The sequence below is a fragment of the Pseudochaenichthys georgianus genome, chromosome 9 (assembly GCF_902827115.2).
Source record: "Pseudochaenichthys georgianus chromosome 9, fPseGeo1.2, whole genome shotgun sequence".
Taxonomy (NCBI): Eukaryota; Metazoa; Chordata; class Actinopteri; order Perciformes; family Channichthyidae; genus Pseudochaenichthys; species Pseudochaenichthys georgianus.
The window spans coordinates 23,628,090-23,654,068 of NC_047511.1; the positions used below are offsets into that span (position 1 = coordinate 23,628,090).

A 25,979-nucleotide genomic window follows, 5' to 3' on the forward strand; every position below is an offset into this window, starting at 1 on the left:
TCCTTTTTTCATTAGTCCTCTCATGACCTCTCAGATTTATCCTGTGTCCCGGCCCCTGGACTGAGTTTCACTGGGGTTAAAATACCAAAGTATTTAAAAAACTTCAAAACTAACTCAACCTCAGCCAACTACTTAGCAATTGATGCATTTTGAATACCAATCTAATAATCAAATGTATTAATATTTACATTTAATTCATATGTTTACTGATAAGACTTTTATACATAATGTACTTCTACTCAACTGAACTCTGAAATGTGCGGCCTGAACATCCGAGTTATCTGCTGTAGGAAAGTATAGATAACATTATATTCATATAAGTTGAGGGTATTTTACAGCTTTTAGTATGTTTCCAAAGCAGAACAATGAACCGTCTCATACCACACTACTCATTTTCCCATCACATCACTATCGACCTGTTCTGGGTAATCTTTACATTCTCATGATTGCTCAAGTTTCAGTTCATTAAACTAACATGAAGGATAGAGTTACCATATGAAACATCATCTTTCATGAAGTCTCTGAAGTGTGGTCAGCCATACATGTTGTTCCTCAGAGATTACTCAGTATGATGCTGCTGAAAGAAGCTGTATCTAAGAGACAAACCGTAAATCCTCTCTCTGTTGAAGGGATTGAAACGTGTAGGTGAGGAAAGGAAAGGAGAGGAGGATGTGAGAACTTCCTCAAACTGTTTGCAGTTTCACCCTTTTGGACATGGTGGTCGTCACTGGTAGAAATAGAGAAGCTGCTGTTCTGCATTTCATCTGACAAGAAATGACTTGGTGTTTACCTGAACTGGCACCTCAGAGTGAGGTACAATGTGTGACTACATCTAAGTGGGCTTAATGTTACATTGAAACCCAGTAAATTATATTTTAAATAACCCTTTACTAGATAGCTTTATAATATATGAGATACATGTAAGATATCCCACAGAATGCACTGAATGTTAATGTATATTTTTTTCGAGGCTCCTGCAATGAGCGGAAACAATGCTTTATTCTCAGTCATACAGACATATGAAGCCTTTGTCTGGGACACCCACTGTGTCCGTCACTGCTGTTTGATCAAAACCTAAAAGAGAGAAGGGGAGAGGTGTTTTCTCTTCCCCTTCCTTTGCTTTGAAAGAGAAGCAGGAGGAGAAAGGCAAGCTTTTTGAAACACACAGCAATCATCTCTGGCTTGCTGAAGTACGTGCCAGATGGAGAGAATTGGGATTTGGGTGCTTATATTCTTTAAAAACACTTATATGGGTGTTTATAAAGTGTCTACAAACACAAAATTAGGATAATTACAAAGGATTGTGTAGTCAAGCTTTTATTTTTGCATTTATTTCAAAGAATCACATTCAGGTGAACAGAAATGCACTGCCATAAAAAGAAAGCTACACCCACAAGACAGAACTAAGAGAGACAAACCGATATCAAATAATCTAAACATTAGACATTAAACAACAAAATAAATCACAGTTTATTTCATAAAGATACTCAAATATCCAAGAAACTCAAGCTTAGTCGTATCTAAATCCATAAAAACATATATCTTACAAACAAAGAGACAAAAATAATGAAATCATTTCAAAATATGGTTTGAGCAATGACATCTTTTTTTAATTTAAGATCATCGATTGACACACTTAAAAGAGAATCAAAGTTAAAGCAAAATTGCATACTTGAGTCAATATTGTAATGATAAAAACAAAAACAAAAAACCGCCATTCCCATGACATAATATTCAATCATAAATGCACATCAACTTTCTGTCTGTCTATGGTATGTTCTGTACATGTTATGCTTCACAGCTTTGTATTTAAGTTTCTTCATTGTTATGTTTTGTTCAGTTCATTCACATGATCTGTTCTTCTTTCCTTTTTTGGTGCTAAGCTAGACATCTTTATAATCAATTTCATTTACAGATTTTCTGTACACACTTTTCTTCTACCTTCTGATCAAAATAACATCAACCTTCTCTAAAAAGCATCACCATTCTTCAGCTCATATTCCTCATACATTGTTTTCTTCTTCCACTCGTGGACCCGTAACTTCCATGAACATCCTTTTGCGCAAGGGATGCACTATTTCACCTGCCTGCGACCTGCTGCATCGATGGCATTCTGCTGTTTACCTTGCTCTTCCTCATCTAGCTCTGTAGAGCTATCTAGATCATTCTCTATTTCTGAGTCAGAGTCATAGTCATACAACTGTGTGCAGCCTGTCTCGTTGTGGTACTCCTGGTCACTTACATCAGACTCATAGGCCATCTCAGACGTCTCCTCTGACTGTAAAAGCTGCACCTGCTCCCCTTCTTCTGTTGCTGAATCCTTCTCATATGTCTGTCCATCTGAACTATGCTGATAAGTTTCTTCATGCTTCTCCCCTGGCCTCAGTTCAGCTGGAGATCCCTGCCCTCTCTCCTCCAGCTCAGGGATGTACCGGTCGCTGCCTACCTGCTCATGTCTGTCCACATCAGGACTGTACTGGCTCCTTCTGTACAAACTCTCCTCATCTTCCTCCTGACATGAGCTCCCAGGCACGCTCTCGCCATCAGATTGGGAGAGGTGGAGGCTGGGGAGGCCTGGGGATTTCTGGGAAAGATCAAACGGCTCCTCTTGGCTGAAGCGAGTGAGGAGGCCCATGGGAGTGGACACGCAGAATCGCCCTCTTTGCCGAAACACTGAAGTCAGAGAATGTAAGTCATTACATCAAACAACTTTGGCAACAAAACATGTATGTAGCATCTACAGTATGTGCATGCTTACATCTTTCATCTAGCCCTCTGTCCATGACGCCGTGTTTGACCTTCATGTGTCTAGTGAGGTTTCCCTTAAGCGTGAACTTGCTCGGGCAGTAAAGGCATTTGAAGGGTTTGCTGTCTGAGTGGAGATGCATGTGGCCCATTAGGTTGTGCATCCTGTTGAACTCCTTTCCACAAAGCTGAAAGACAAAGAGAGAGAAGCGCAGAGCCAGGTAAGTTGCCACGAGTAAGAAATCTATACATTTCACACACTTGACTCACTCACAGTTGTAACAAAAGAAAAGCTTCACCACATATGTTTGAGTAGAGTCTTTTCATCTAAACCCCATCCAGAAACATAATTAACACAATTTCTAGAATGTCAAACTTTTCCTACTATTTCTCTACCAGTAACTATTTAACTCTGGCTGGCAGATAAATTAGCAGGTCTCCCTTGAAAAAGAGATCAATGATCTCAATGGGATACACCTGGGTAAATAAAGGTTTGAAATGAAATGAAATGAAGTTGAGTGGGTAAACAATTTTCCCTCGTAAATATTGTACAATTAAAGATGAGGTTACAAACAAGTGAAAAACATGCAGCTTAAAATAGCATGCATGCAAATAACTTGATTACTTTCCCCGACTGGCTGTTGTAAACACTATTCAAGGATGCAAAAACAATAGGCAAACCAACTATTATTTTTCTTTTTGCCAAATCTCCTTTGTTAGATGACTAATTATCGCAGACGGCGGAGTTGTAGAGCAACACGTAATCATGAATGAATGTGTATGCATTCAGATATACATAGACACACACCCTTTCTCCTTCCTCCTATCCTTGTTTTGCTCCTTCCCTCTTTGTCTACCCCCCCCTCTCTCTCACTCCCTGACACATACACACTCACACAAGAAAAAACTGAAAGAGAGAGGAAGCAACATCGAGACAGGGCCAGGAGGAGAACAGGGAAGGGTAACTCCTGTGCTGTCCTTCCTCTGCATTCTTTTTTATTAGGGTGGTCCTTTCCTTCAGGAGGAGAGAGGGACTGTAAACTGTCCAAGAGGACCGTGAGAAAACAGGAAGCTCTCTCCAGCAGCAGAGAAAGCGAGATGAAATCTATTTGAGGGCCTTGTTCTCCGGGGAGGCTGGGGGACCATTGTTAGAGAGGCAGTTTGTGCGGCGATATCCTTCCTATGGACGAAGAGGCTCCTACTGCCAAAAGCCTCTCAGCTATCTGGTCATCGTCTCAGTCCTCGCACCAAACACCAAGGTCAAAACTGCCTCTCCACTTAAAAAACTTTAATAGCAGCTACCACTAAATATAAAAGAGCAAGGATTATTGGTTAATTTAGTTAACAAAAAGTGATTCATATCTTTAGCCAAAAAGGAGTAAATACTGAAGGAATAGTTTAACAATAACCCTTTAAAATATTATTTTAAATTAGGAAAAGTTGAACGTAACCTTTTTGGTTTCCTAAACAGTTCTCATTCAGCGGTTGTATTTAGCTCCACACTCTTGGGTCTTTCTGGTCGCAAAAACCAAAGATGGCGACGACCAAAACGCCAAACTCCAAGAACTTAAAAAAGGCAGTCCACAAAATAAATTTAGGAAAACTACGTCTACTTTTGTCACACAGTCTGTGTGTCCTATTAAATATGATGCTAAAGTCAACAGCTGCTTATAGCTTAGTTTAGCACAAAGACTGGAAACAGGAGGAAACAGCTAGCCTGGCTGTGTCTAAAGCAGTGGTTCTCAACTTTTTCTGTCAGGCCCCCCCTTTGGAGAAAAAAAAAAGTCGGGGCCCCCCCCAACACAAACAGTCAGGCTCAGTGGCGACGCCAGAGACTTCTTTTGGGGGTGCTGTAGCTTGACGTTTCATAGAGGGTGCTCAAACATTTAGGGTTTCCCATTAATGTACCGGGCGCTACAGTGGAATTTTCTACTGCAACACTCCCCACGGAAATACACAGTGTACCCACGACTGTTACAATGAAGGCTCAATAATCAGCTCACGGCATATAGGTGTAAGCAGGGGTCAAGTGCTATTTTTATAGGTGGTGTGTGGACCTCAGGGGGGTCCGGGGGCAAGCTCCCCGGGAAGATTTATTTTTAAATATTGAAGTTAAATGCATCAATCTGGTGCACTTTGAGAGCAAAATGAAGAGATCTCAACACCCATATGAAACAGAACTGTAAACAGATTTACTTTTTCTTTATGGATATTTTACAAATCACCCTTTTAAACTTTATTCATTTTTTAATGTCATATAGTATTTCATACCTGTTTTTAATGTATTCTCTTATTTTTGTATAACTATAATGATCATATAAACGTGTGCCTCGGAAATAATTGTTTACATTAATGGTGACCAAAACATTTAAGACCCACTGAAATAACACTGAGAGAGTCCTTTAGCTCACTGAGTCTCTCAGTCTGACAGGAGAGGACTCTCCTCCACTTAGTTGTTGAAAAAACTCCTTATATCCGTTAGCGTAGCTCGCTAGCACCAGAAACTAACAACAACGATCTCCGGTACCGATGCGCTCTCTCTTGCTCGCGCACACAAAATGGCTCATTCCACAAACACACAGAGCCGAGCTTTAATGAAACACAGAGACCCAGACGTAATAGTACTGCATCATATTATTTTCGAATCAATAATTTTTCAATTTATGATTTAAAAAAAAAAAAAATTATAACCATTTTTCCTCCTGGTCTCTCGCGCCCCTCTGGCATGCCTCTGCGCCCCCCACTTTGAGAACCACTGGTCTAAAGGTACCAGAGTCTGCCGGATAACTCCATGTACAATGTATGATTTTTACTGATGTTTTTTTTAAAGAATCAATACATGTAAGAAAATCTTATTTAGTGACCTCAAAAGGGGCTGGTAAGATTATTTTGTTACCTTTGGACAATTCTAAGCTAGCTGTTATACCTCCTGTTTCCAGTCTCAATGCTAAACTAAGCTAAGCTATGATGTCCTTTTTGTTGTTCTGTTTATGTTTTTATGTTTCATGTGGAACCTACTTGAGCAGGTCTCCCTTTAAAAAGAGATCAATGATTTCAATGGGATACACCTGGATAAATAAACGTTTGAAATGAAATGAAGCCAAGCTAAGCTAACTGTGTGTGATCCAAGTAACTATTCCTTTCCTGATTGAGCGAAAGCAGAATTGACTGTAAAAAAAAGAGGAAGTGAAAGGCCAAAACACAACGCAAAGATCTCATCTGATGAGTTAGTTACGACCAACCTTGCATTTATAGGGCTTGATGTCCGAGTGGACGATCATGTGAGCCTTGAGAGTCTGTTTTTGGACAAAACTTTTGAAGCACATGTGGCACTGGTATGCCCGAATGTTGGTGTGGATGAGGACGTGGCGCTTCATGTTTGCCAACAGGGTGAACTCCCGACCACAGATGCGGCACTTGTGCTCCTTCACCCCCTATAGAACAAGAAAATGTGAAAGATGTGGTGTGAAAAATGTCTCCTTCAAAACGATGATGCCCAAAATAAATCTATCCATGCTTTCAACCTGTCAAAAAATGTAAAATCCTTTGTCTTTTCTTTTTTTCTTCCTAATTAAACCTACTTTGTGGGTGAGAGTGTGCTGTTTCAGGTGGTGTGACTGGATGAACTCCATCCCACACTCGCTGCAGATATACGGTCGGATGTCTTTGTGTTTCATCATGTGGTTCTGAAGTTGGCTCGGGTACTGGAAAGTCTTCTGGCACTCAGCACACCTGCAGGAACAACAAGCATATACTTCTTTATTGACCCAAATAGAGGACTATGATGGTAAAGCAGTAGTTCAATATTTAGAGAAATGTATTTGCTGCTTTCTTACCGAGAATTCAATGAGAATATTGATATGAAGCTACATTTAGCAACCTGTTAGCTTATCTTAGCACAAAGACTGAAAACAAGGGGAAACTGTAAGCCAAATGTAACCAAATCTGCAACTTAGCAGCAACTCTTTATTTCACCGATAACATATGTTTGAAGTGTCTTAGTGTCCAAAAAATGGATGTTGCTTACAAGGCGCTAAATTAGACTACAGAGATTGTTGAGGAAAAAAACCGCTGAGAAACTTATCTTCTTGGTAGTAGTGACTTTGAACCTCATGTGACCCTGTTGTAGTTTATTCATAGCATAATATTTGTTTTCTAATTCTAGCAAAGCATTCACACTTAAAAAAATAACGTTTTGAATTTTTTGGAAATTAACAAAAGGTGTCGGTGTCCAATTTTTTGCAATTATCCAAATTTCAATGGAAGAAGTTTTGTCAATCTAACCAGTGCAATAATAACTTCCAGTTTAGCCTACACAAATACATCAACACTGCCACACGGGGTTTCATGGCAGATTTTGTTAGCTTTGGAGACAGCCAGACTACTTGTTGCCCTGTTTTTATATCTATATACTAAGCTGAGCTAACTTGCTGCTGGCTGCTGGCTGTAGCTTCAAATTCAGACACCATCTGACTCTCAACAATAACATTAGAGTGGGTATTTCCAACTATTGCTTTAGCAATTCAGTCATTGAGATATTAAGGCAATGCGAATAACAGGTTTTGCTCTCACCTGTACAGGGTGGGACCGCGATGAACGGTCAGGTGCCTCTTCAGCTGGGCCAGTGTGGGGAAATCCAGACCACACTCCACACAAACGTTCTCCTGTCCTTTCTCATGTTTCAGCTCATGGGCGCGAAGCTCACTAGGGTACGCAAAACCTCTGCCGCACACATTGCAGCTAGAGGTAAGGATAAAATGTATGAAGGATTAGAATAAAAAAGACAATAGTTAAAAATAAAAGCACAAGCAACTGAACAACTACCTGTACGGCTTGACGTCACTGTGTTGCATCATGTGTCTCTTCAGGTGGCTGGTCTGAGTGAAGGCCTTGTGGCACACCTGGCACTTGTGGGGCCTCATGCCCTGGTGGGTAAGCAGGTGTGTGTGCAGGTGACTCAGCTGCTTAAAAAGTTTCCCACACAGGTGACATCCATGCGGCTTGATGCCGTTGTGCCCCAGGATATGTGTAACCAGGTTGTACTTGGAGGTGTAGGACTTTTCACACATACGACACTTCCATCTCTTCTGGTCTCCACCCACATCTACATAATAACTATCGTCCACATGGACGTTGAAAACGAGCTTTTCAGCACTGGCCGTCCCACTGCGAGGAGGTTCGTCACGGCCGCGATGACCAGGGCGGGGGTTCTCTCTTGGATAGAAAGAACCAGCGGGGAAGTGCATGACTGGGCTGGGCATGAAGAAGGGGTATGGGAGGAGGCTGTGGTGGAGAGGTGGGAAGTAGGGAGGGTGGAGGAGGAGAGGAGAGGAAGGCCACACAGGGGAAGGGCTGAGAGGCTCCTGCTTCACCTGCACAGGTAGACTCATACCTGGTGACCTGTGATGAAGCTGCAGTTTGTTTAGCTCGATCATTCCAGGGATGGGCTTAGGTGATGGGGAAGGAATGGGGCGAGGTGGGAAGGAGAAGGGGACGTGGGTCAAGTGCACCGCCTTCTTACTGCTGCTTTCGTCTGCCTCCTCTGCTCCTCTGTCAGGAGATTCAGCTCCACGGGTGTCCATTTTGAAAGGAGTTCTTTTGCGTTTTTGGGATCCTTCCTTTTGGGCAAAACTGGGGCCAAGCATGGGAAAGAAAGCAGGGGGGCTGAACACACTGTAGGTGTCTCTGCTGGGTGATATGCTGGGGTATCTGGGAGGGGAGAGTTTTGGGGGCTTCATGTAGAGCCGAGGTGGGCTTAGATAGAAACTGTGCTGAGACCTTTCTCTTTGCTCATCTCTGAGAAAAGGACTTCTTGCTGGTGAGAAAATCCCCTGGTCTGTTTCCATCTTTTCCCTGAAGAAAAAGGTGTAAAAGAAGTGGTTATAATGGTGAGGACAAAGCCTTCAGATTAATTATCAAGTAGAAAAATATTGCAATATCATGTTCAGTATTCAAAGGATGCTTTAGTGAAAGTTCAGAAGTATTCTGCAGTGAAATAGCCCCATTTATCCTTTAATATAATATACATTATGTTTTATGTTATATATATTACAGTTTTAGATTGTTTATTAATACGCAAGCAAAATTGTACTGTTGGAAATTAGGGCAAGAAAATTAGAAGAACGAGTTTTATATTTGTTTCATATCTATATTCCTGTTGTTCCAAATCAAGTGTAGTTGGTTTAATTTAGATGTATGTGTACACACACATTTGTATTTTTCAATGTTTGGACTGCATCTTTGCTTTCTTGTGAAATATAAGATTTGACCTCTTTGGATGTCAAAAAGTAATTTTATCAGATATTTTGTATTTATATATGTCATATTTCATATTATAATATGTCTTTTTACATAAAATCCTACTTTAGCCTTAAAAAAAGAATCGACACAGGTATGACTTTGTGTCTGGTTGCTATTCAGGATATGAAACTGTTTCTCTGAAGGTATCTGTTTAAGAAATGTTCAACGGGCACACAAACAGTTTTGTGTGGTGCCTTTCAGTGTTCGACCTGAAACCTTTCACTTCTTTCTTTCTCACAGATCTCCTCCTCTCCTGAAAGTAGGAAGTTATGTGTGATATGCTCACCTCTACCTCCCATACAATTTTCGCTTCTCCTTATCTTTTCTCTCTGCTCTGTTCATCTTTTTTAAACTGATGACCCGGAAGAACTTCCTCTTTTCTCCTCCACTGATAACGCTACATGGGGATTTTACCGGTATCACTGTGAGCCGCCTAAAGTCTGAAGTCGATTAAATGACTGAAAACTGTTTAGATGTCATATAGCTATAAATAACATCTCGACTGCAGTTTTGTTTTGCATACTGTAGTGTAGATAACTGTTATGGGTAAAAAGGAGATGATACTCAGAGGGGAACTGCCTTACTTCTGCATGACTTATCAAGTGTGTTCAATGTTGTACGTATCTATTCTATTACTGTAATAGCTTAGAGCTTATCAGTGCGAAACTGCTGAGATCAATACACTGTAGCATGACCGCTAGTTCTACTTTATTGTCTGCTACATGTTGTATTTTTTTATTTATGTTGGTTGTTGCAAGTATTCTTTATATAATCATAGGCATTGTATGTAAAGCTGCAAGTAAAGATTCTTTCGTCGATGAGTTTGGCCAGAATAAATCCAAATGATGCTCATACAGTTTTCAAAAATACAGTTCAAGAAATAGGTATTTTGAAATAATAATTAAATGATTTGTTTGTAACTTTAGATGTATTATATGTCTGTTATTTATATATTGGTCTGTCTATGCTTTAACTGCATATGTTTGTTTTGTCTTTTAAAAAAAGAGATCCCAATCTCAACGAGGCTACCTGTTTAAATAAAATGAGTAAATGACTAAAAGAGTAAGTTTATTGTCAATTGGCTGATCAATGAATCCACTATTTCAACTCTTGTAATGTTCAGTATGCATCCAGTTTCAAATACTAACTCAAAGTATATTATGATTAACATCTTTATGTCATGTCAAATGTTGAGATGAAAATAGATGCAGAGAATACAAACAAATTCACATTCTGTTATTCATAGTAATTTCATTTCAGCATAAACCTACTTAAAAGGCTTCAATGCAATCAGTGCACACACACTCTAAAAACAATCCAATCTTTATCAATAAACTATGAAAATACACATTACAGAGACACAATGTAAATGCATAATCAGTATTATAACAATAATATATAATAAAATAATATAATTGTGCCTCTTACAAAGATGTTTCAACCATTCCAGATGTATGCTGAAATGTTCAGTGATCCCTTTCAGTCAGTTTCTAACACTCTCCTGGATTTTAGTTGATCTTTAATCATGTATCCTCTTCACCTCTATCACTGAAGGTGCACTGTGTAGGGACCCCGGGCGATACTTTGCCACACCATGCATTCCAAACAATCCATTAAAACCCGAAGCCCCTCCTCATATGCCAGCCAGTGTAAGTAAGTGTGTGTGTGTGTGTGTGTGTGTGTGTGTGTGTGTGTGTGTGTGTGTGTGTGTGTGTGTGTGTGTGTGTGTGTGTGTGTGTTTGTGTGTCTAACTTACCAGCTGAGTGTAGCAGAGTGTGTTTTCTGTGATGCTGTTTGCTGAACGGCTGCTGCAGCTGCTGCTGCTGCTGTACCTGCTTTTCTCTGCCTCCTGCTCGCACTGCAACTCTCCTGACAATGAGCCGCGTGTCCACGGATAGCATTTGAAGTGACTTAAGAAAGAGAACAGGAACAATCACTTTGTTCTCATTTTTCAGATGAGTACCTTCGGAGAGAAGGAAGGAAGGGAGGGGAGAGGAAGTCAACAAGCCTAGTGCCTTCCTGCAGAAAAATAAGGAAACACTAGATAGACATCTCCATTTCTATATGAAACAGGGATTTGCTCAGCTTTTGGAGAAATGGTGAGATTTGATGTTGCACAAAAAAACCAATGCAGTTTGAATGTTCAACTGCTGTGAAGTGACATGCAGGAGGATCTCAGCCGGGTAAACCAGCTCTTTCTCTCTAAGGATTCAATCTTAAAATATAAGCACTTAAAGTGTTTCAGTTAAATATGTTTTGAATCTTTTATATTCCAACTCATACAGTTTATAGTTCGTTAGGTGCATATCATACAGGGCCTTGCTATAAAGCAAAAACACTTAAACAACACTATCTCCGTGAAACTTTGGATGTTCAATGTTTCTGTCTTTCTTCTTTTTATATTTATTATTTTATGTTTCTTTTGTCTGATATTTTGTCTACCCCCTGCGATGAAAGACAATGAAACATGAACGCATTGGTTAAATGGGATAACACAACCACTAGGAGGCAAGAGTGTGCCATTGTCAAACTTGTCAACAAATTGTCTTCACATGGTGACTATAGTTAAGCTTTGCCATCTATCAGTTTGGGTGGAATCTAAATAACGACTCAAAGTCCCAATCCCCATTTTAGCACAGAAGTTGGAGAACAAGGACAAGTTTTTCAATTTATTTTTTAATTGAGATGAGGTGGCAGTTAGCAGATAAGGAGGGAGGAGCAGTAATTGAGCTCATATCATTGAAACGGTGAAACTGTCTTTTATGGGTTGTGTCCGATCATTAGCCGTCTTAATTAGCTCATGAGACCAATTAACCTCAGACCTGGACAATGTGTGCGTCAATTCCCGTGAAAAAAATTAAGATTCTTTTAATAAAAAAGAATATTTGTAGGTGTGTGTAGGCTACAGTATGTCTTTTATTTAATCATTGTGTCTGTTAACAAACAAACCAAAATCTCAGCCCTTAGCAAACATGGCCGCTCTCAGAAGGCCGAGGTCCGAGGATCAAAGAAAAACTTCTTCTGACATTTGAAAACCAGCTTTTTTCACTTTTCCCCATCTGCCCTGTAAAATACACCCATTACAATAGAATCCTTAATACAAATCCTTTTTTTAAAACAAGCAGATCAGAAGTTGGACTATACTCTCTTGTCCATTAATGCTTTTAATAATTCCATCTCCCTATTCATTTCCTGACCTCTCTGACTCTCCTGTCATCTCTAACATGCATGGTCACGCACCACGAGCCCCTCTCTAATGATTCTCAACAGCAAGAAGCAAACGGGGCCACAGAACTGCGTGGCCCTTTTGACCCGGCCTGCACAGTGGTCAGCTTAATTTCCGGAGGTGATAGTAACTAAAATGGGCTCATTAAGGATCTCTAAGTGGCTGTTAGGTTTCTGTGTCACTCTCAGAAAAAGCTCGGAAAGTATATAAGACATGTCTGAGGGCACCGAGAACAGAAGAAGCATCCAGAAGCATCTGAAACCAACTCTTCATATCTTCTCTTCCTCAAGATACTGAGAAATAAGTATGCTTTTATATATGCAGATTAGTAGATTTCTAACTTATATTTGTGGTCAGTGGACTTTTTGTTTGGTTTATTTCCGTATAAACCAGTTTTTCCTAATGCTTGTCTCTCTCAGCAGAAATGACTGGAGCCGCAGTGTCCATGTGCCTACTCTTCCTCCTGTCTGTATGTTCGGCGTGTTACATCTCCAACTGTCCTATCGGTGGGAAGAGGTCCATCATGGACGCGTCGCAGCGAAAGGTGAGCTGTTTTTACCGATTTAATAACATTAGATTATAAAATGCAGTTTTTCTTTTTAATTCAAGTACATTTTATTCACACAGCAATGATTTTGAAAAAAATAACTTCAGGAAAATTACACTTAATGAATCCTACTTGGCTACTTGTCAAAATATCTCAAATAAATGTTTTTATTTGAATCTTACATAAAAGAGCTGAGCTTCTCAAACACATTGCATTTGTCTTCAGAGATTATTTGACACATAATCCCATGATAAATATGCTCTGCACAGTAATATATTTATTTGACATACATGATAAACAAGGGCAATAATAGCGTTTCCTTCCCCAGTGCATGTCTTGTGGCCCCGGAGACAGGGGCCGCTGCTTTGGCCCCAGCATCTGCTGCGGGGAGGGCCTGGGCTGCCTGCTGGGGTCCCCGGAGACAGCTCACTGTGTGGAGGAGAACTACCTGCTGACCCCCTGCCAGGCGGGAGGGAGACCCTGTGGATCTGAGGGGGGGCGCTGCGCTGCTTCAGGACTCTGCTGTGATGCAGGTCAGGATGTCCTGTAGAGTGTGTTCAGACAGTATGTGAAAGAAACTATCAGATGCTTGACTTGAGTAAAAGTAGCATAGTCCTGCTTTCAAAACTGAAGCTAAACTGAAAAAAATATTATCAGCAATATTTATTAAAAAAATGTAAGTAAAAGTACCAGTATGCGAAGTGGGTCCGAGAATCTGTTATATTGTATTAATACAGTATGTTACAGCATTTAAATGGTCACTGAAAAATATGTTGACTTTGATTAAATGATCCTGTCAGCAGATTTCACATAACTCTATTATGTTAGTTGAAATTAATAATATTAGGTTTAAAAAATATATATGGTTCAACTTAATATAATGTATTTCAACTAACTTAATACAGTTATGTGAAATGTGTTGACATCATACATTTAATTAAAGTCAACGTTTCAGTTTTCTAGTTGTTTCATATGGTTTTAGGTGGGGATTTATTGTGTAATAATGTATTTAATGCCCTGTTCATATTTAAAAAATGTAATAAGTAAGGTGTACCAAGTAGCATTACATTTAAATACCTGAATATTGTCCATTGATTTTCTAGTATTTTTCTATTGTGTTACATACTTGAGCTATTAAGGTACATTATAACACATCTGCAAATGTGTTTAAATTGGCAGCATAGTGTAGTTGCATTTGAGGTCGGCTAACTTAATCATTGTGACTTTTTTACAGTCATCTGCCCATTTGTTCTGAAAAAGGTTATGGTCCCGGGTCATAACACCTGATAACAGCATATTATAAGTGTGTATTTGCAACAACAGACCACCATGTTCTCAGTGATAACTCCTTCTTTATTTCGTTATTTCCAAACCCTGCCACAGAGAGCTGCACCACAGACCAATTGTGCCTCATGGAGGAGGAAGGAGACGACCAAAGCAGCCAGTTCGAAGGCAGCGACCCCACTGACCTCTTCCTCAGGCTGCTGCATCTGGCCGGTCACACTTCTCACCGAGTTCACCAATGAGCTGCTCCTGACACCCAAGCCTCACAGGAAATGGGACTTGTTGTTGTAGTTCAAAGTTGTAGTTCTGTTTGTCATTTTGCTCTTTCCTCTGGAGTATGTCTGTAGAGTGCCTTTGTCACTATATTTGTATGTATGAAAATAGGGATGAAAACTGACAGTGGTCATCCAGATACTTGCATGTTGAAATAAAGTTTTGAGCAAGTATAAAACGTTGTTTCTCTTTATTTTAGAGGCACCTGAATCAAACGTGTGTGGAAAACTTAGCTGCAGATAAGGATAGAATGAAACACTCAAAATCATTGTTTCCATTCAGTAAAGAACAAGTCAGCAGAAAGCTTATCAGGCTGCAATGCAACACCACTATCACCAAACGCTCAAAGCCTGCAGCCGTCTTTATCTTTTCACATTTTTGGCTTTGCATTATCCTGTTAAAGTGTGATCCTCACATGACTGTGTGTGTGTGTGTGTGTGTGTGTGTGTGTGTGTGTGTGTGTGTGTGTGTGTGTGTGTGTGTGTGTGTGTGTGTGTGTGTGTGTGTGTGTGTGTGTGTGTGTGTGTGTGTGTGTGTGCGTGCGTGCGTGCGTGTGTGTGTGTGTGTGTGCGTGCGTGCGTGTGTGTGTCATGGCAACTCCAGTGACATATCACTGTTGCAACAGGGTTATCTCGTATGTTCGTCACCTTTGATCCATTTCTGTCAGCTTTGTTTTTAAACATAAGCTGCTTTTTTGATGTACATTAAATGGCAAACACATTTAAAATATTAAATTAAAAATACTGATGAAAAATGATTAGATCATGATTAATATTTTGTTTAATTGTCAGCTATGTGAGAGATCTTTTATTTCAGGAATCTTATCTTGAAATGTGACCTCGTTACTGAGTACCAACGTACCTTTGTAATCATTTGTAGAGTACAGTTCACACTGTTGACACCACTATGAACCCCAGGCGGGTTGTATACCAGCCATCAATACAACTGAAAATATATATTATATTATATGATCCTTTTTCTGCATTTTTCATATCTATATTAGAACAGAAATACTATTACATGAAAACTATGCTGAGAAGTTACTTTAATTTATTGTTAACCTAAACTGAGGATCCTGTTATGTTGATTGTCATCTTTTGAAGGTTTAATAATTTCTTCTTTTGGCATGATCTGTTAAGGGAACCGTTTTCCCTGGCATGTTTTAATTGCATGCATGCAAACTAACTATATTTTACCAATGACATTTAGGATAACATATTTTCTATAAGATTCATAGATTTGCAATAAAAAGTACTGGAAAAACAGTGCAAATCGTCTTGCAGAACAAAGGAGAGAAGGGAAGACATGAAAGGATTGTAAGTGAAGACAAAAGAGAGGAGGGAGAAAAGACTGAGAGAAAGTGTTGAAAAGAAGGAACAACAAGTGGAGGATGGAAGAAGAATGCCGCAATCTGTACCCTGACAGTAACATTATGTCCTGTCAGCAGTTATCAGGGGTACCATCCATGCCATCATATGTTCGAGTCACTTAGAATTATATCATTATATTATGTTACTACGCAGGCATTTTGACTTCAAAACATTGCATACACAGTTCAGTATCTTCTCGGCTGCACTAAGGATGACCTAGTTTCAATCACACCATGTACCTCTCTATCTCTCTGTCAGTACTTATCTGTGGTGGTGAATCTTTAGAAGGGCTAAGTTGCCTTTATTATTGACTCCATGGGGTTAATGATTGCACGCTGAAGTTTGAGAGTATAAAGTAGGCAACAAACTACTGCTTCTTCTTACCATCACTGTCTGTCACCATGTCTTTCTCTGGAAGGTACCAGCTGGAGTCTCAGGAGAACTTTGAGCCTTTCATGAAGGCCATTGGTGAGATCCCCACTTTCTTTCACAACATTTTAAAGGCGTTAACACTGTGATTATGAAACTGGGCAAATAAAGTTATTGTTAATATTGTGTTTATACAACTGTTGCTTTTCTTTCTTAGGGCTCCCTGATGAACTCATCCAGAAAGGCAAAGACATCAAGAGCATCTCTGAGATTGAGGAGAATGGGGACCACTTTAAAGTGACAGTCACCACGGGCTCCAAGGTCCTCGTCAATTCCTTCACTATTGGGAAGGAGGCAGAGCTGGAGACAGTCACCGGGGAGAAGGTCAAGGTAAGACAGGACACCTAAATGCATCTTCAATGAGATAATGGCAGATTAATGTCATTAACTCTTGACCATTGTCTTGCACATTAGTCAAGATTTGTGTAAGCATCTCGGATTGAAATGTATTGCATTATGCTTTTTTTTAAAGTCGGTGGTTCATCGTGAAGGCAACAAGCTGAAAGTCTGCCTGAAGGGAATCGAGTCTATCACAGAAATGGTGGATGCGAACACTATTCTCAATGTGAGTAGACAAAGATGCCACATTTTTTGCATCAGTATTCAATGACCCTTGTTTTTAAATGGGACTCTTTCTCTTTGTTTTCTCCCTTCCTCCAGACTATGACAGTTGCCGGCATCGTGTACAAGAGGACGATTAAACGCATATAAATGTCTGTACTTTGGGATAATAAAATGTTGTAAAAAAAAAGGCACAGCTGTCTTGCTTTATTTAACCTAAAATTCCCCTAAATGTTGAGTTTGATGATGTAGGTCATGAGTATTTTCCAAAGGGTAACAACAACTAACTTTCTAAATGTCACTTCGACGGCCTGCTTAGTTTTACTGAATCAAATTACATTTTGAGACTAATGTGCTAAGAGAACCTACAGTAATGCCTTTGTGTTAGTAAGAAATCTGACAAATGTTCACTTCTGCACCTGGCTCATGTTTGCATTTCACACTTGCAGTAAAAAGGAAATTGTCAGTCATGGGGCCAATTCAAAAAACTAAAGTGGAAAGCTAAAAAGATCACAAGATAAATATTGATCGGGCAATGCCATGCAGTAGAAGCTGATCAAAGTGCAGGGAGACCGGCTAAAGATAACAGTGTTTTGAGCTGCACATAGAGTTGGGTCACCGCCTTAGCTATGACTTAATCCAGCAGCTGTCTGAAGCCATAGATAACTCAGAGGCTACAAAGGGCTAAGTATCTCTGAGGCCTTAGTTGTCAAACACTGGCATTAACCAGTTTGCACTGTTGCTGGCTTCTCAAAGCTCATCCCAGAACATATTTCAAATCTGTTCAAATATGTTCAGCCTGTTCTGCTTTTTTTTCTATTTGTATGTAGAGCCCTTAAGTGGAAGTGTTTTATTTCCCATTATCATCCTTTTAAATTTAGATATACATTTCATTTTTCTTGCAGTAAATGATGAAGGAATCTGCCCACTTTGTGTGAACATGCAATCTTTCTCAAACAGGGCTATAAAGTAACATCCATACTGTATCTTCCCTGGGCAAAGTGCATTTAAAAATGGTCACCACTGGTATTCTTCACAACAAGAGTGTAGAGAATCAATCTACAGAATGTCGATCACTTGTTTTGCATTGAAAATCCACAGGACCTATTAACACAAATACATGTGTGGGGAACCTTACTGATATGAACCATTAGCCTAACTTGAAACAACTGTCATTTGTATAAAGGCTATGTTTGATTAAGAATTTTACACTGAAATGTAAGTTCCTGTTATTTGAAGAGAATAATCAAATAATAAAATGTTTGCACAATTTGCATTTCAAATGGATAATTGAATGGTGCCGACTGAATCAAAAACTAAAACGTTTTCTGAAAAGGTTCAAATAAGAAGTAGCAGTTTTGCCTAAGTGAGGGATGTGATTGACTCGGTTTTTTCCCTTAGGGGAGTAGAATATTTGTTATACATTGAGTAGGATGTTTTTTGAGATGTCTTGGTTAAGCAAAGTGCCAAATGTATAACCAGCTTTGTTTATTTTAAGAGGGAAGAGTACTGAAATGATATCAGACAAGAAAAATACTACACAAGTTCGATGTGACATCTTTTTTAATGAAAAGCGTAACTACAAAATTGAGTGAAACAGAAAATGATCATGTGACTAAACGTGTAGACTCACACACTGACACTCAGAAAACGTAACGGTAAACAGTGGGGTGTTTTTCCTTCATCTGCTTAATCACTTCCTCCGGTGGAAGAGGTTCTTGACTCCCTCCTCCATATTCCTGGGTTCTTGCATCATAGTCATCGGTTTGTTCTTCAGTGCTGCCTCTCTCATACTGTGGTAGACATACTCGTTCTGCCTGAACATCCTCAGCTCCATCTCTGTCTGCATACGCATTGCCTGTAAAAATATAATAAAGGACATATTAGCTCTTAAAATGTTCCCCCATGAGTAGCTTTTATATAATTAATGCACATTTGAAACCGGTTCCTTCAGCTTTAAAGATCACCTATTATGCAAAATCCACTTTTTCATGTCTTTTAAACATAAACACGTGTCCCCTCTGTGTAAAGAGATTCTGAAAGTTCCAGGAAAAAAGATTCGCTCACTTTTTGTCCTGATCCATTTATATAAAAACCTGTCTGAAAATGAGCTGATCAGATTTTGGCCACTTTATGATGTCATAATGATTTTTTGGCTCGTGTAAACATTAGCCAATCACCAACCAAGGTAACCCCCGCCCACCTTATCACCTGAATCTCCTCCTAGAGCACCATTGTGGGCTTTTTAACCAAATATCTCTCAGAGGGGCTCCTTATTTCAACAGACAGAGAATCAGCACTTTTGAAACAGGGCAGAAACAGAGGGGTTTATGGGATGCTACAATGCACTATCTGTTTGGTATTTCAAGCCAAACACTTCAGAGACATGTTTTGTATATATCTGAGACCTATAATACATAGATGAAAATAATAGGGGACCTTTAAACTATATTTCGCTTTAAATAACATTGTAAAGGAGCCAAAGACCAGCTCACCACATCAAAATGCAGTTTTGTATACGGATTATGAGGTTTTACGGTGTTTACCTCCAGGTCCTTGGTGATGGGATGCATTGAGCCGTGGGTGACCATGAGAATGGCGTAGGCCCTGCAGACCATGCCATGGCCGACCTCTATTTCCCCAGCTTGCCAGTGAGTCACTCCTGATCGCATGGCGGCCATACCAAGAGCAGCATTGTTTGGGTGGTACAGTTTCCTGTCAGGGGAAGAGATTTAATTTGTTTCTCAATTTCTTACATTGAGAAGTCCGTCTATTCATCTGAAACATTGAATAGAACATTAATTGCAAAAGGCTCATATAAAGCACAACAAAGTGCACAATATCTCTGTACTCACATGTATCCCTCCACCATTTTGCGGGAATTGTCTGCAGCATCATCAAATAACTGCAGGTAAGCTTGCACCTCACTTAACGTGCTCCACATCCGCAGCTGGTAAATGTGAGTGTCAGCCAAAACTGGTTCTGTCTTCTCCAGGCAATCCTTGCTGATCTTTACCACCTAAAAAGATAAACATCAATGGATAAATCTTGTAGGTAGGAAATATAGGAGAAAAACATTGAATTTGGTATTGTGAGAGATTAGATACAATACCTCATGGTAGTTGCCATTTAGTCGAGCCTTTTCCATTTTCTCCATCATTTCAAAGCAATAATCTGTAGCCTCTTTCACTTGTTCCTCTGTAGGCTAAACAGTGAAGATAAAAGACACAAATCAAATCTTAAAGAAAGCATCAAGAACTGTTATCAGTTTTAACACAGGGGTTCACACACTCAAATACATCTTTTAAGAGAACATGCAATTGTTTTCACATTGGCAACACCAGTTGGGCGAAGGTCTGATTATATTTGATCTTAATCTTGAAGGCCTTTGAACTGCTGAAGAGGCCCTGTCCAACACTTAATTAACATGTTACTAATAACAACCATATCTCCTTTAGTGTATCATTAAAAAACAATTCTATTACGGTCATTATCAGACAGCCAGATATGACACAGTTCCTGGCTTAAAATAAAGTATTAAACTCCAAACCTTTTTTTTTTTAATAATTCCTGACACATGCTATAAATAGTTTCTGACCCACACATACAAACCACGCTACAAGAGGGTGTGTGTGTGTGTGTGTGTGTGTGTGTGTGTGTGTGTGTGTGTGTGTGTGTGTGTGTGGGTCATGTTTTGCAGATATACAAAGGCAAGCCGTATCATCCAAGGCCATGGCCTTTTTTTATGGTATGACAGTGTTATGCATTGATTTACACGCCTCAATGTATTACATTGTGTTTTATAATCGGGTGTTGAATGTCAATTACATTATAAAATATAAAGTTGATAAGATAATAACTCCTGGTATGTGGTAAAGCATTGAAATACTGTTACTGCTTTAAAGTTAGTGTAGTTAATCAAGGTTTATCTTTAGTACTTTGTCACTTGTGTACATGCACAACCTTACACACAGTTTGTAAGATGATACCATTGGGAGTTATCTTTGTTAAAAATAGGACATGCTGCTCTGCTTCACATGTTTCCCCTCTGTCCTTATCAGCCATGCCAGTACTGAAAGTGGTAAGAGGATTTTGTTTTGTTCTACCTTGTGCAGTATAAAATCCTTCTCCACAAACCTTGACTCCATCCACTTCCAATCCCCCCAACTTCAAGTCATCTTTGACGTGGTCCTTGCAGTGTTCACATGTGCAGTCAAAGAAGTATTGTGTTTTCAGCAGCTTCTGTCTCTCCTCGGTCAAATTCAGGAAGTCCACGTATGAAACTGTGAGCTCGTCTCCCCCTTCAATCTTACCCAGAGAACGCAGCTCAATCCTGAGGTAGAGAAACATGGTTATAAACAAGCAGATATGCAGAAATACAAGCAGAATTGACTTGATTTAGTATTCTCACTGTATAGTCTTTCATATACAGTATACGATTGGTGAAACCCTGTTTCACAGTTTTGCTTTCAGTTCTCTCAATCCAGTAGAAGGATTGAAGGAATGGATATTAATGAAGATTATTTCACACTTAAGCCAAAATAAAGTAAATTAATTTAGTCAATTTACCACTTTCTTTAAATATTTTCTTGTGTATTCTTTGGATTGTTTTTATTTATTTTGAAATTAAGGTTTTATTTCAACAATTTAAAAATGCTTGACACATATTTACATGTTGTAAATGTTTACACAAAAGGTTAATAAAGGCTTAGAGATGAAATAATGTAACATTTAAAATGTTGTTTTTGATGTTGCATGGTGTTAGAGGTGACTAACTAGGAATTAAAGTTGTTATAAAGGAGAGAAGCTTCTAATACACTCCTACAAAGCAACCTGTGTCGTGTGATGAATGGACACACATTGAGATCACACAATGACAAACACACAAAGTGACAAAGCATCACACAAGAAGAACCTTGTGTGGACATGGCACGCTGTCTTTTTGCAGATAAAGAAACCTTTATATAAGATTAGAGCATTTCCATGATAGAATGGGAGGAAGGAAGGCGTGTTAAGTATAATATTATGTTGATAAAGAAGGCTCTGAGGATTAAAAAGGCTCAGGTTGAGGTAACGCACCTCCGTTGAGAATGAAACATAGTATTCACTGCCGATTGACTGAAAGACAAACAGGAAGCAGTTTTACACCAAATACAACCTGACAGACACATTAACACACACAACACATAACAGTAGGCAAACACACACTTTATATTTTGAAAAGGAATAAAAATGAAACCGTTTTTTTCTTTACTTACTTGCCGTGGTTGAGGATCACGGTGCAGTTCGGCCAGCAGTTGTGATTCACCATGCAAAGATTTGGGAAAAGGCCCACTCCCACTGCCTGGAGGCCCCTCTGGTCACTCACAGTGAAACCATTACAGTTAATCTGAGAGAAGGAGGAAAGAATAACAAAACACATCAATAAATAATGGAAACATTTATGCAATGAAAAACCATTTTTAGGATTTTGTTTGTTTGTTTTGGCCTTTATTCTCTTTTCTCTTAAGGGTGAAATTAAATAAAGCAATGTCAAAGTGACTGGAGACTGCAACTGTGGCTTTATTAAACCACTACTCTCACTGTCATATGGATTCACAAATTACATCTGAGGGGTCTCAAGATGATAACTAGAACCTGTAATAAGTACAAAACATTTCTGCTACACAAACAATGTTGTTCTCTCTGACTTTTCTCTCATCTTTGCTGCTTTTTCTTCATGGAAACTTAAGACCTCTCAAAATATAGACTGCTTCATCCTATTTACAAGATATAAAAATGTTCTGAAATCAGATTGTCCCTTAGTACACCAGAACTAGGGCCTGTTTTTTGCCTGAGTTAAAAAACAAAACAACTACGACATCTTAAACTGTACTACTTAGAAAGGTTTATTAAATGTTCATTTTGGGCAGGTCACAAGGTCTATGGCACGCTTTCTTTCCACCATGTCAATAATTGGTAAAAACATCACATGATCTGAGCTGCAGGGCGTATAAACTTGTGGCTGTATTTCCTTTTGTAACAGCCATGTTAAAAGCTTAGTAAGATACAACTTTTGTGAATGTTTAAATAAACCGTTAACCCGATACAACTTGGGAAAATTAGGGATGGCCCATAAAGGGATAGCACATATTAACATACCACTCCAAAAATATGAAAAGTGTCATCAATGGTGTGCTGCTTGCTGCTGCGGGGCCAGTAATCCAGGAAGTTGTGGATGTCCACTTTGAAGTCCTTCAAATCGTCCTCAGGCATGTCAGCAATGTGATCCTCCAGCTCCTCCAGTGTTACCATCTGCGTGTCCGACATCATGCTCCCATCTTTGTCAAGGCGCCACAGGATGCGAGCCCCCAAACTGACCACAGAACAAAAACAATAGAAGAAGAAAGGTAACTCTTAGGTTCACGATAAAAGCAGGATTTATGACTGACTGTGTTTAAGCAATACATATTTACTGTGCCCAGCAGGCCCGTTCAGTCATACATCCATGTATGCAACATAGCTAAAATCAGGTCTTTATAATCCATGGTGATGCAGAGATCACACTTCACGTCTTTGTATAATCCAGACTGGATTATTGTAAAGTTTTATTTTCAGGCCTGCCATGTGTACTGTAGGTTTTCAAATTAAATACTACAGCTTCCCTTAATTGACTCCTGATCCAAGACGTTAACCCTAACCCTACCCCCCTGACTTCCTGAACCCTTTTAGTCCAAAGAAGACTCTTCAATATCAGAGTACGGGGCTCCAGTCCATCCCTTTTTCTTATCCCCACAATCAACATTCTCTAAAAGCCTCTATTTTTCAATTAAAGGTCTCCTATTATGCTATTTTTAGGCATATATTATGGATCTCAGATATATAAAAAACATGTCTATGATGTGTTTCGTTAACGTTTCTGATAGTGCTGTTGTGGGTCCACATTTCCGATATTACGTCATATCGGACGCAAATTTGGATCAACTCCGTTGTACCCCCGTTTTTAGAGATTTGGATACGGAGGAAAAGAGAGATGGTTTGTTTTCTGACACTTTGTGAGTTCCCTGACACACCGGGGACACATATTTATGTATAAAAGACTTCAAAAAGTACATTTTGCCTGATAGGTCCCCTTTGAGGAAAGATTACTAAATAGCAGAAAACGCGTTTTCTCTTATTGTATCCACATACATCTCAACATCTATATTAAGCATGTAACGACTAAATATTTCCTTTTGCTTCCCTCACCGGATGTTCTCGTTCGGTGCTTTGCCATGCGTTTTTATGGCACTACATTCTAGCTTGTGTTCGGCCCAGCCGGCTCGCTGGCAGGTTCGGTCACAATAATGAGCAAATTTGCACTGGCCGCACTTCTGTAGCTTTTCTTGTCTTCGGAAGCAGCTGTGGCAAATACGGTCTGCTAGGCTGAGGAAAAAGAGAGGAAAGATATTTATGGTCCATATTTTACAGAACATGCATAATGTAGATAACATGGGGACAGTTTTCAAAGGAAGAGTTATTATGCACGTTGGTTCTGGCTAATACCTGGGGCCTATTGCCTATTGCCTATTGATTGCTTTGTATAGTAATAATTAAGAGTTTGAAGGCAATATCTCAGATTTGCATGAAAAAGGTTGATGTGCATTTATTCTCTTGATATTATCATCTTTACACAAGATATTCTCAACTCAACATTCCATGTCTTCCTCTGATAATGGTAACTTCTGACAGTGAAGTCTGACCAGAGATGTTATATAAAACAAATTTAAAACATTACATTTCACACATACACTTTGTTGGATTTCACTCCCTTTTCTCATAAACAACAGCTTGTTTATAAAGGAATGTTATACAAAATATCACAGATCATACATACAAATGCACAGATATTCTGATAGTACATGCTAGTAGATAGTACAACTGAGCTCTATTTTACAAAAGATACAAATGCAGTCACAATTTGTGTTTGTTCTTCAATGTGATTAGCACTTCTTCAGTAAAAATGAAAATCCCCCTGAGAATGACAAGTCAGACTGGAGTAATGTTAGTAAGAACATGGCACTTTTGTTAGTGATAAAACCAGAGTAAAATAAGACTATGGTCTATAAAAACAGGAAACTGTAAGATGTTGTGGCTAGATAGTAAATCTAGAGACAGACAGAAGAAAAAGAAAATATATTTGTCATCTGCCCAAATGACCCTATCTGATGAGGTCTCCCTCCCCTTAGCTTACACATCTCAAATGTTGGTCACCATTTTACCTGTCAAACACAACAGCTGCAACACTGGGCTCTGCAAAAATGACGTCTCCAGCCCAAAACTCCTTAGTGGCCTTAAGACCCCTCCCCTTTCCAGGTGACTCGAATATTGCCACATTCTCCATTGTTCCTGCACTGGTTCCTGAGAAGCTGGTGAGCAGTGAGTCAGTGGTGAGCAGCCGGCAGAAGTTTCAGTGTAAGAGAAAAAGCTGAATGCAGTGATAGGGTAGTTGAGGGTCTCGTAGACCAATCTGTGCCCTCTGTGTACTTCAATGACAACTGGACATTCCTCCCCCGAGGTACTAAAATAGCCCTCCACCCTATGAACTGTACCAACAGACCCAAAATGGGTTGGTGGTGATTTGTCCCCCTCCACATGGAACTCACATGTCTTATCCTGTCAATAAAACCAACAACACCATCTCAAAGTCACACCGCTAAAACTATCACACTTTCAATGTGATTTTCAAATGTATTCAAATTAGGGATTAGAGTTTTTGTCCCGTTCACTGGCAGAAATTCCCCCTACCCCCGACCATGAATTGGTAGGTGCCCTGTTGCTGAGGGTTATTTGTGGCCCACAGTTGGAGCTGTCTATCAAGAACATATACGTGGAACATATGACGTATATCAGTATGACAATACGACACCCTCTGTCCTTAGACCCTCACATCGTACAAGGAAAAACTTCCAAAGAAAACCCAGTTTAAAGGGAAACATGGGAGAAACCTCAGGGAGAGCAACAGAGGAGGGATCCCTCTCCCAGGACGGACAGACGTGCAATAGATGCCGTGTGTAAATTGAAAAGATAATACATTTGCAACATAGGTAGTCCAAATGTTTGGAAATGCATGTGTGTATAATAGGAAGATGAATCCACGAGGATATCCATCCAGGACCTATGATCCAGGACCACAGCCACGACTCAAGATCCAGCGCTCGCGATCCAGGACACAGGACCGCAGGATCATCCATGACTCCGGATCCCAGCGTATATAGACACCAAA

At 39.5% G+C, this 25,979-nt stretch overlaps 4 protein-coding genes across 7 annotated transcripts; 2 read left to right on the top strand and 2 right to left on the bottom strand.

Moving 5' to 3' along the window:
- Positions 1–1,316: 1,316 nt before the first annotated feature.
- Positions 1,317–10,931, bottom strand: znf366 (zinc finger protein 366). 2 transcript variants are annotated; one of them, XM_034090296.1, is made up of 7 exons: positions 10,802–10,931; positions 7,570–8,598; positions 7,318–7,485; positions 6,327–6,477; positions 5,988–6,179; positions 2,759–2,933; positions 1,317–2,673 (listed from the first exon to the last, which is right to left on the bottom strand). In XM_034090296.1, exons 2-7 carry the CDS (start codon positions 8,589–8,591, stop codon positions 2,075–2,077), a joined length of 2,307 nt encoding a protein of 768 aa, XP_033946187.1. In that variant the 5' UTR covers positions 8,592–8,598; positions 10,802–10,931; the 3' UTR covers positions 1,317–2,074. The 2 variants fall into 2 exon arrangements, with proteins under 2 accessions (XP_033946187.1, XP_033946185.1); XM_034090294.2 differs by lacking the exon at positions 10,802–10,931 and adding an exon at positions 10,474–10,557.
- Positions 10,932–12,505: 1,574 nt separating this feature from the next.
- oxt (oxytocin) lies at positions 12,506–14,538 on the top strand. 2 transcript variants are annotated; one of them, XM_034091504.2, is made up of 4 exons: positions 12,506–12,575; positions 12,694–12,815; positions 13,147–13,351; positions 14,202–14,538. In XM_034091504.2, exons 2-4 carry the CDS (start codon positions 12,696–12,698, stop codon positions 14,342–14,344), a joined length of 468 nt encoding a protein of 155 aa, XP_033947395.1. In that variant the 5' UTR covers positions 12,506–12,575; positions 12,694–12,695; the 3' UTR covers positions 14,345–14,538. The 2 variants fall into 2 exon arrangements, with proteins under 2 accessions (XP_033947395.1, XP_033947394.1); XM_034091503.1 differs by having other exon boundaries at positions 12,516–12,575; positions 12,691–12,815.
- Positions 14,539–16,011: 1,473 nt separating this feature from the next.
- On the top strand, positions 16,012–16,925 carry LOC117452982 (fatty acid-binding protein, liver-type-like). Its single transcript, XM_034091806.2, has 4 exons — positions 16,012–16,213; positions 16,332–16,504; positions 16,647–16,739; positions 16,835–16,925. The coding sequence occupies exons 1-4, from the start codon at positions 16,147–16,149 to the stop codon at positions 16,883–16,885; spliced, it is 384 nt and encodes a 127-aa protein (XP_033947697.1). The 5' UTR covers positions 16,012–16,146; the 3' UTR covers positions 16,886–16,925.
- A 1,355-nt stretch (positions 16,926–18,280) lies between these two features.
- smyd1b (SET and MYND domain containing 1b) lies at positions 18,281–25,251 on the bottom strand. 2 transcript variants are annotated; one of them, XM_034090233.2, is made up of 10 exons: positions 24,976–25,251; positions 23,963–24,139; positions 22,877–23,090; positions 21,994–22,124; positions 21,815–21,853; positions 20,873–21,068; positions 19,848–19,940; positions 19,591–19,754; positions 19,282–19,450; positions 18,281–18,593 (listed from the first exon to the last, which is right to left on the bottom strand). In XM_034090233.2, exons 1-10 carry the CDS (start codon positions 25,095–25,097, stop codon positions 18,429–18,431), a joined length of 1,470 nt encoding a protein of 489 aa, XP_033946124.1. In that variant the 5' UTR covers positions 25,098–25,251; the 3' UTR covers positions 18,281–18,428. The 2 variants fall into 2 exon arrangements, with proteins under 2 accessions (XP_033946124.1, XP_033946125.1); XM_034090234.2 differs by lacking the exon at positions 21,815–21,853.
- Positions 25,252–25,979: the final 728 nt, after the last annotated feature.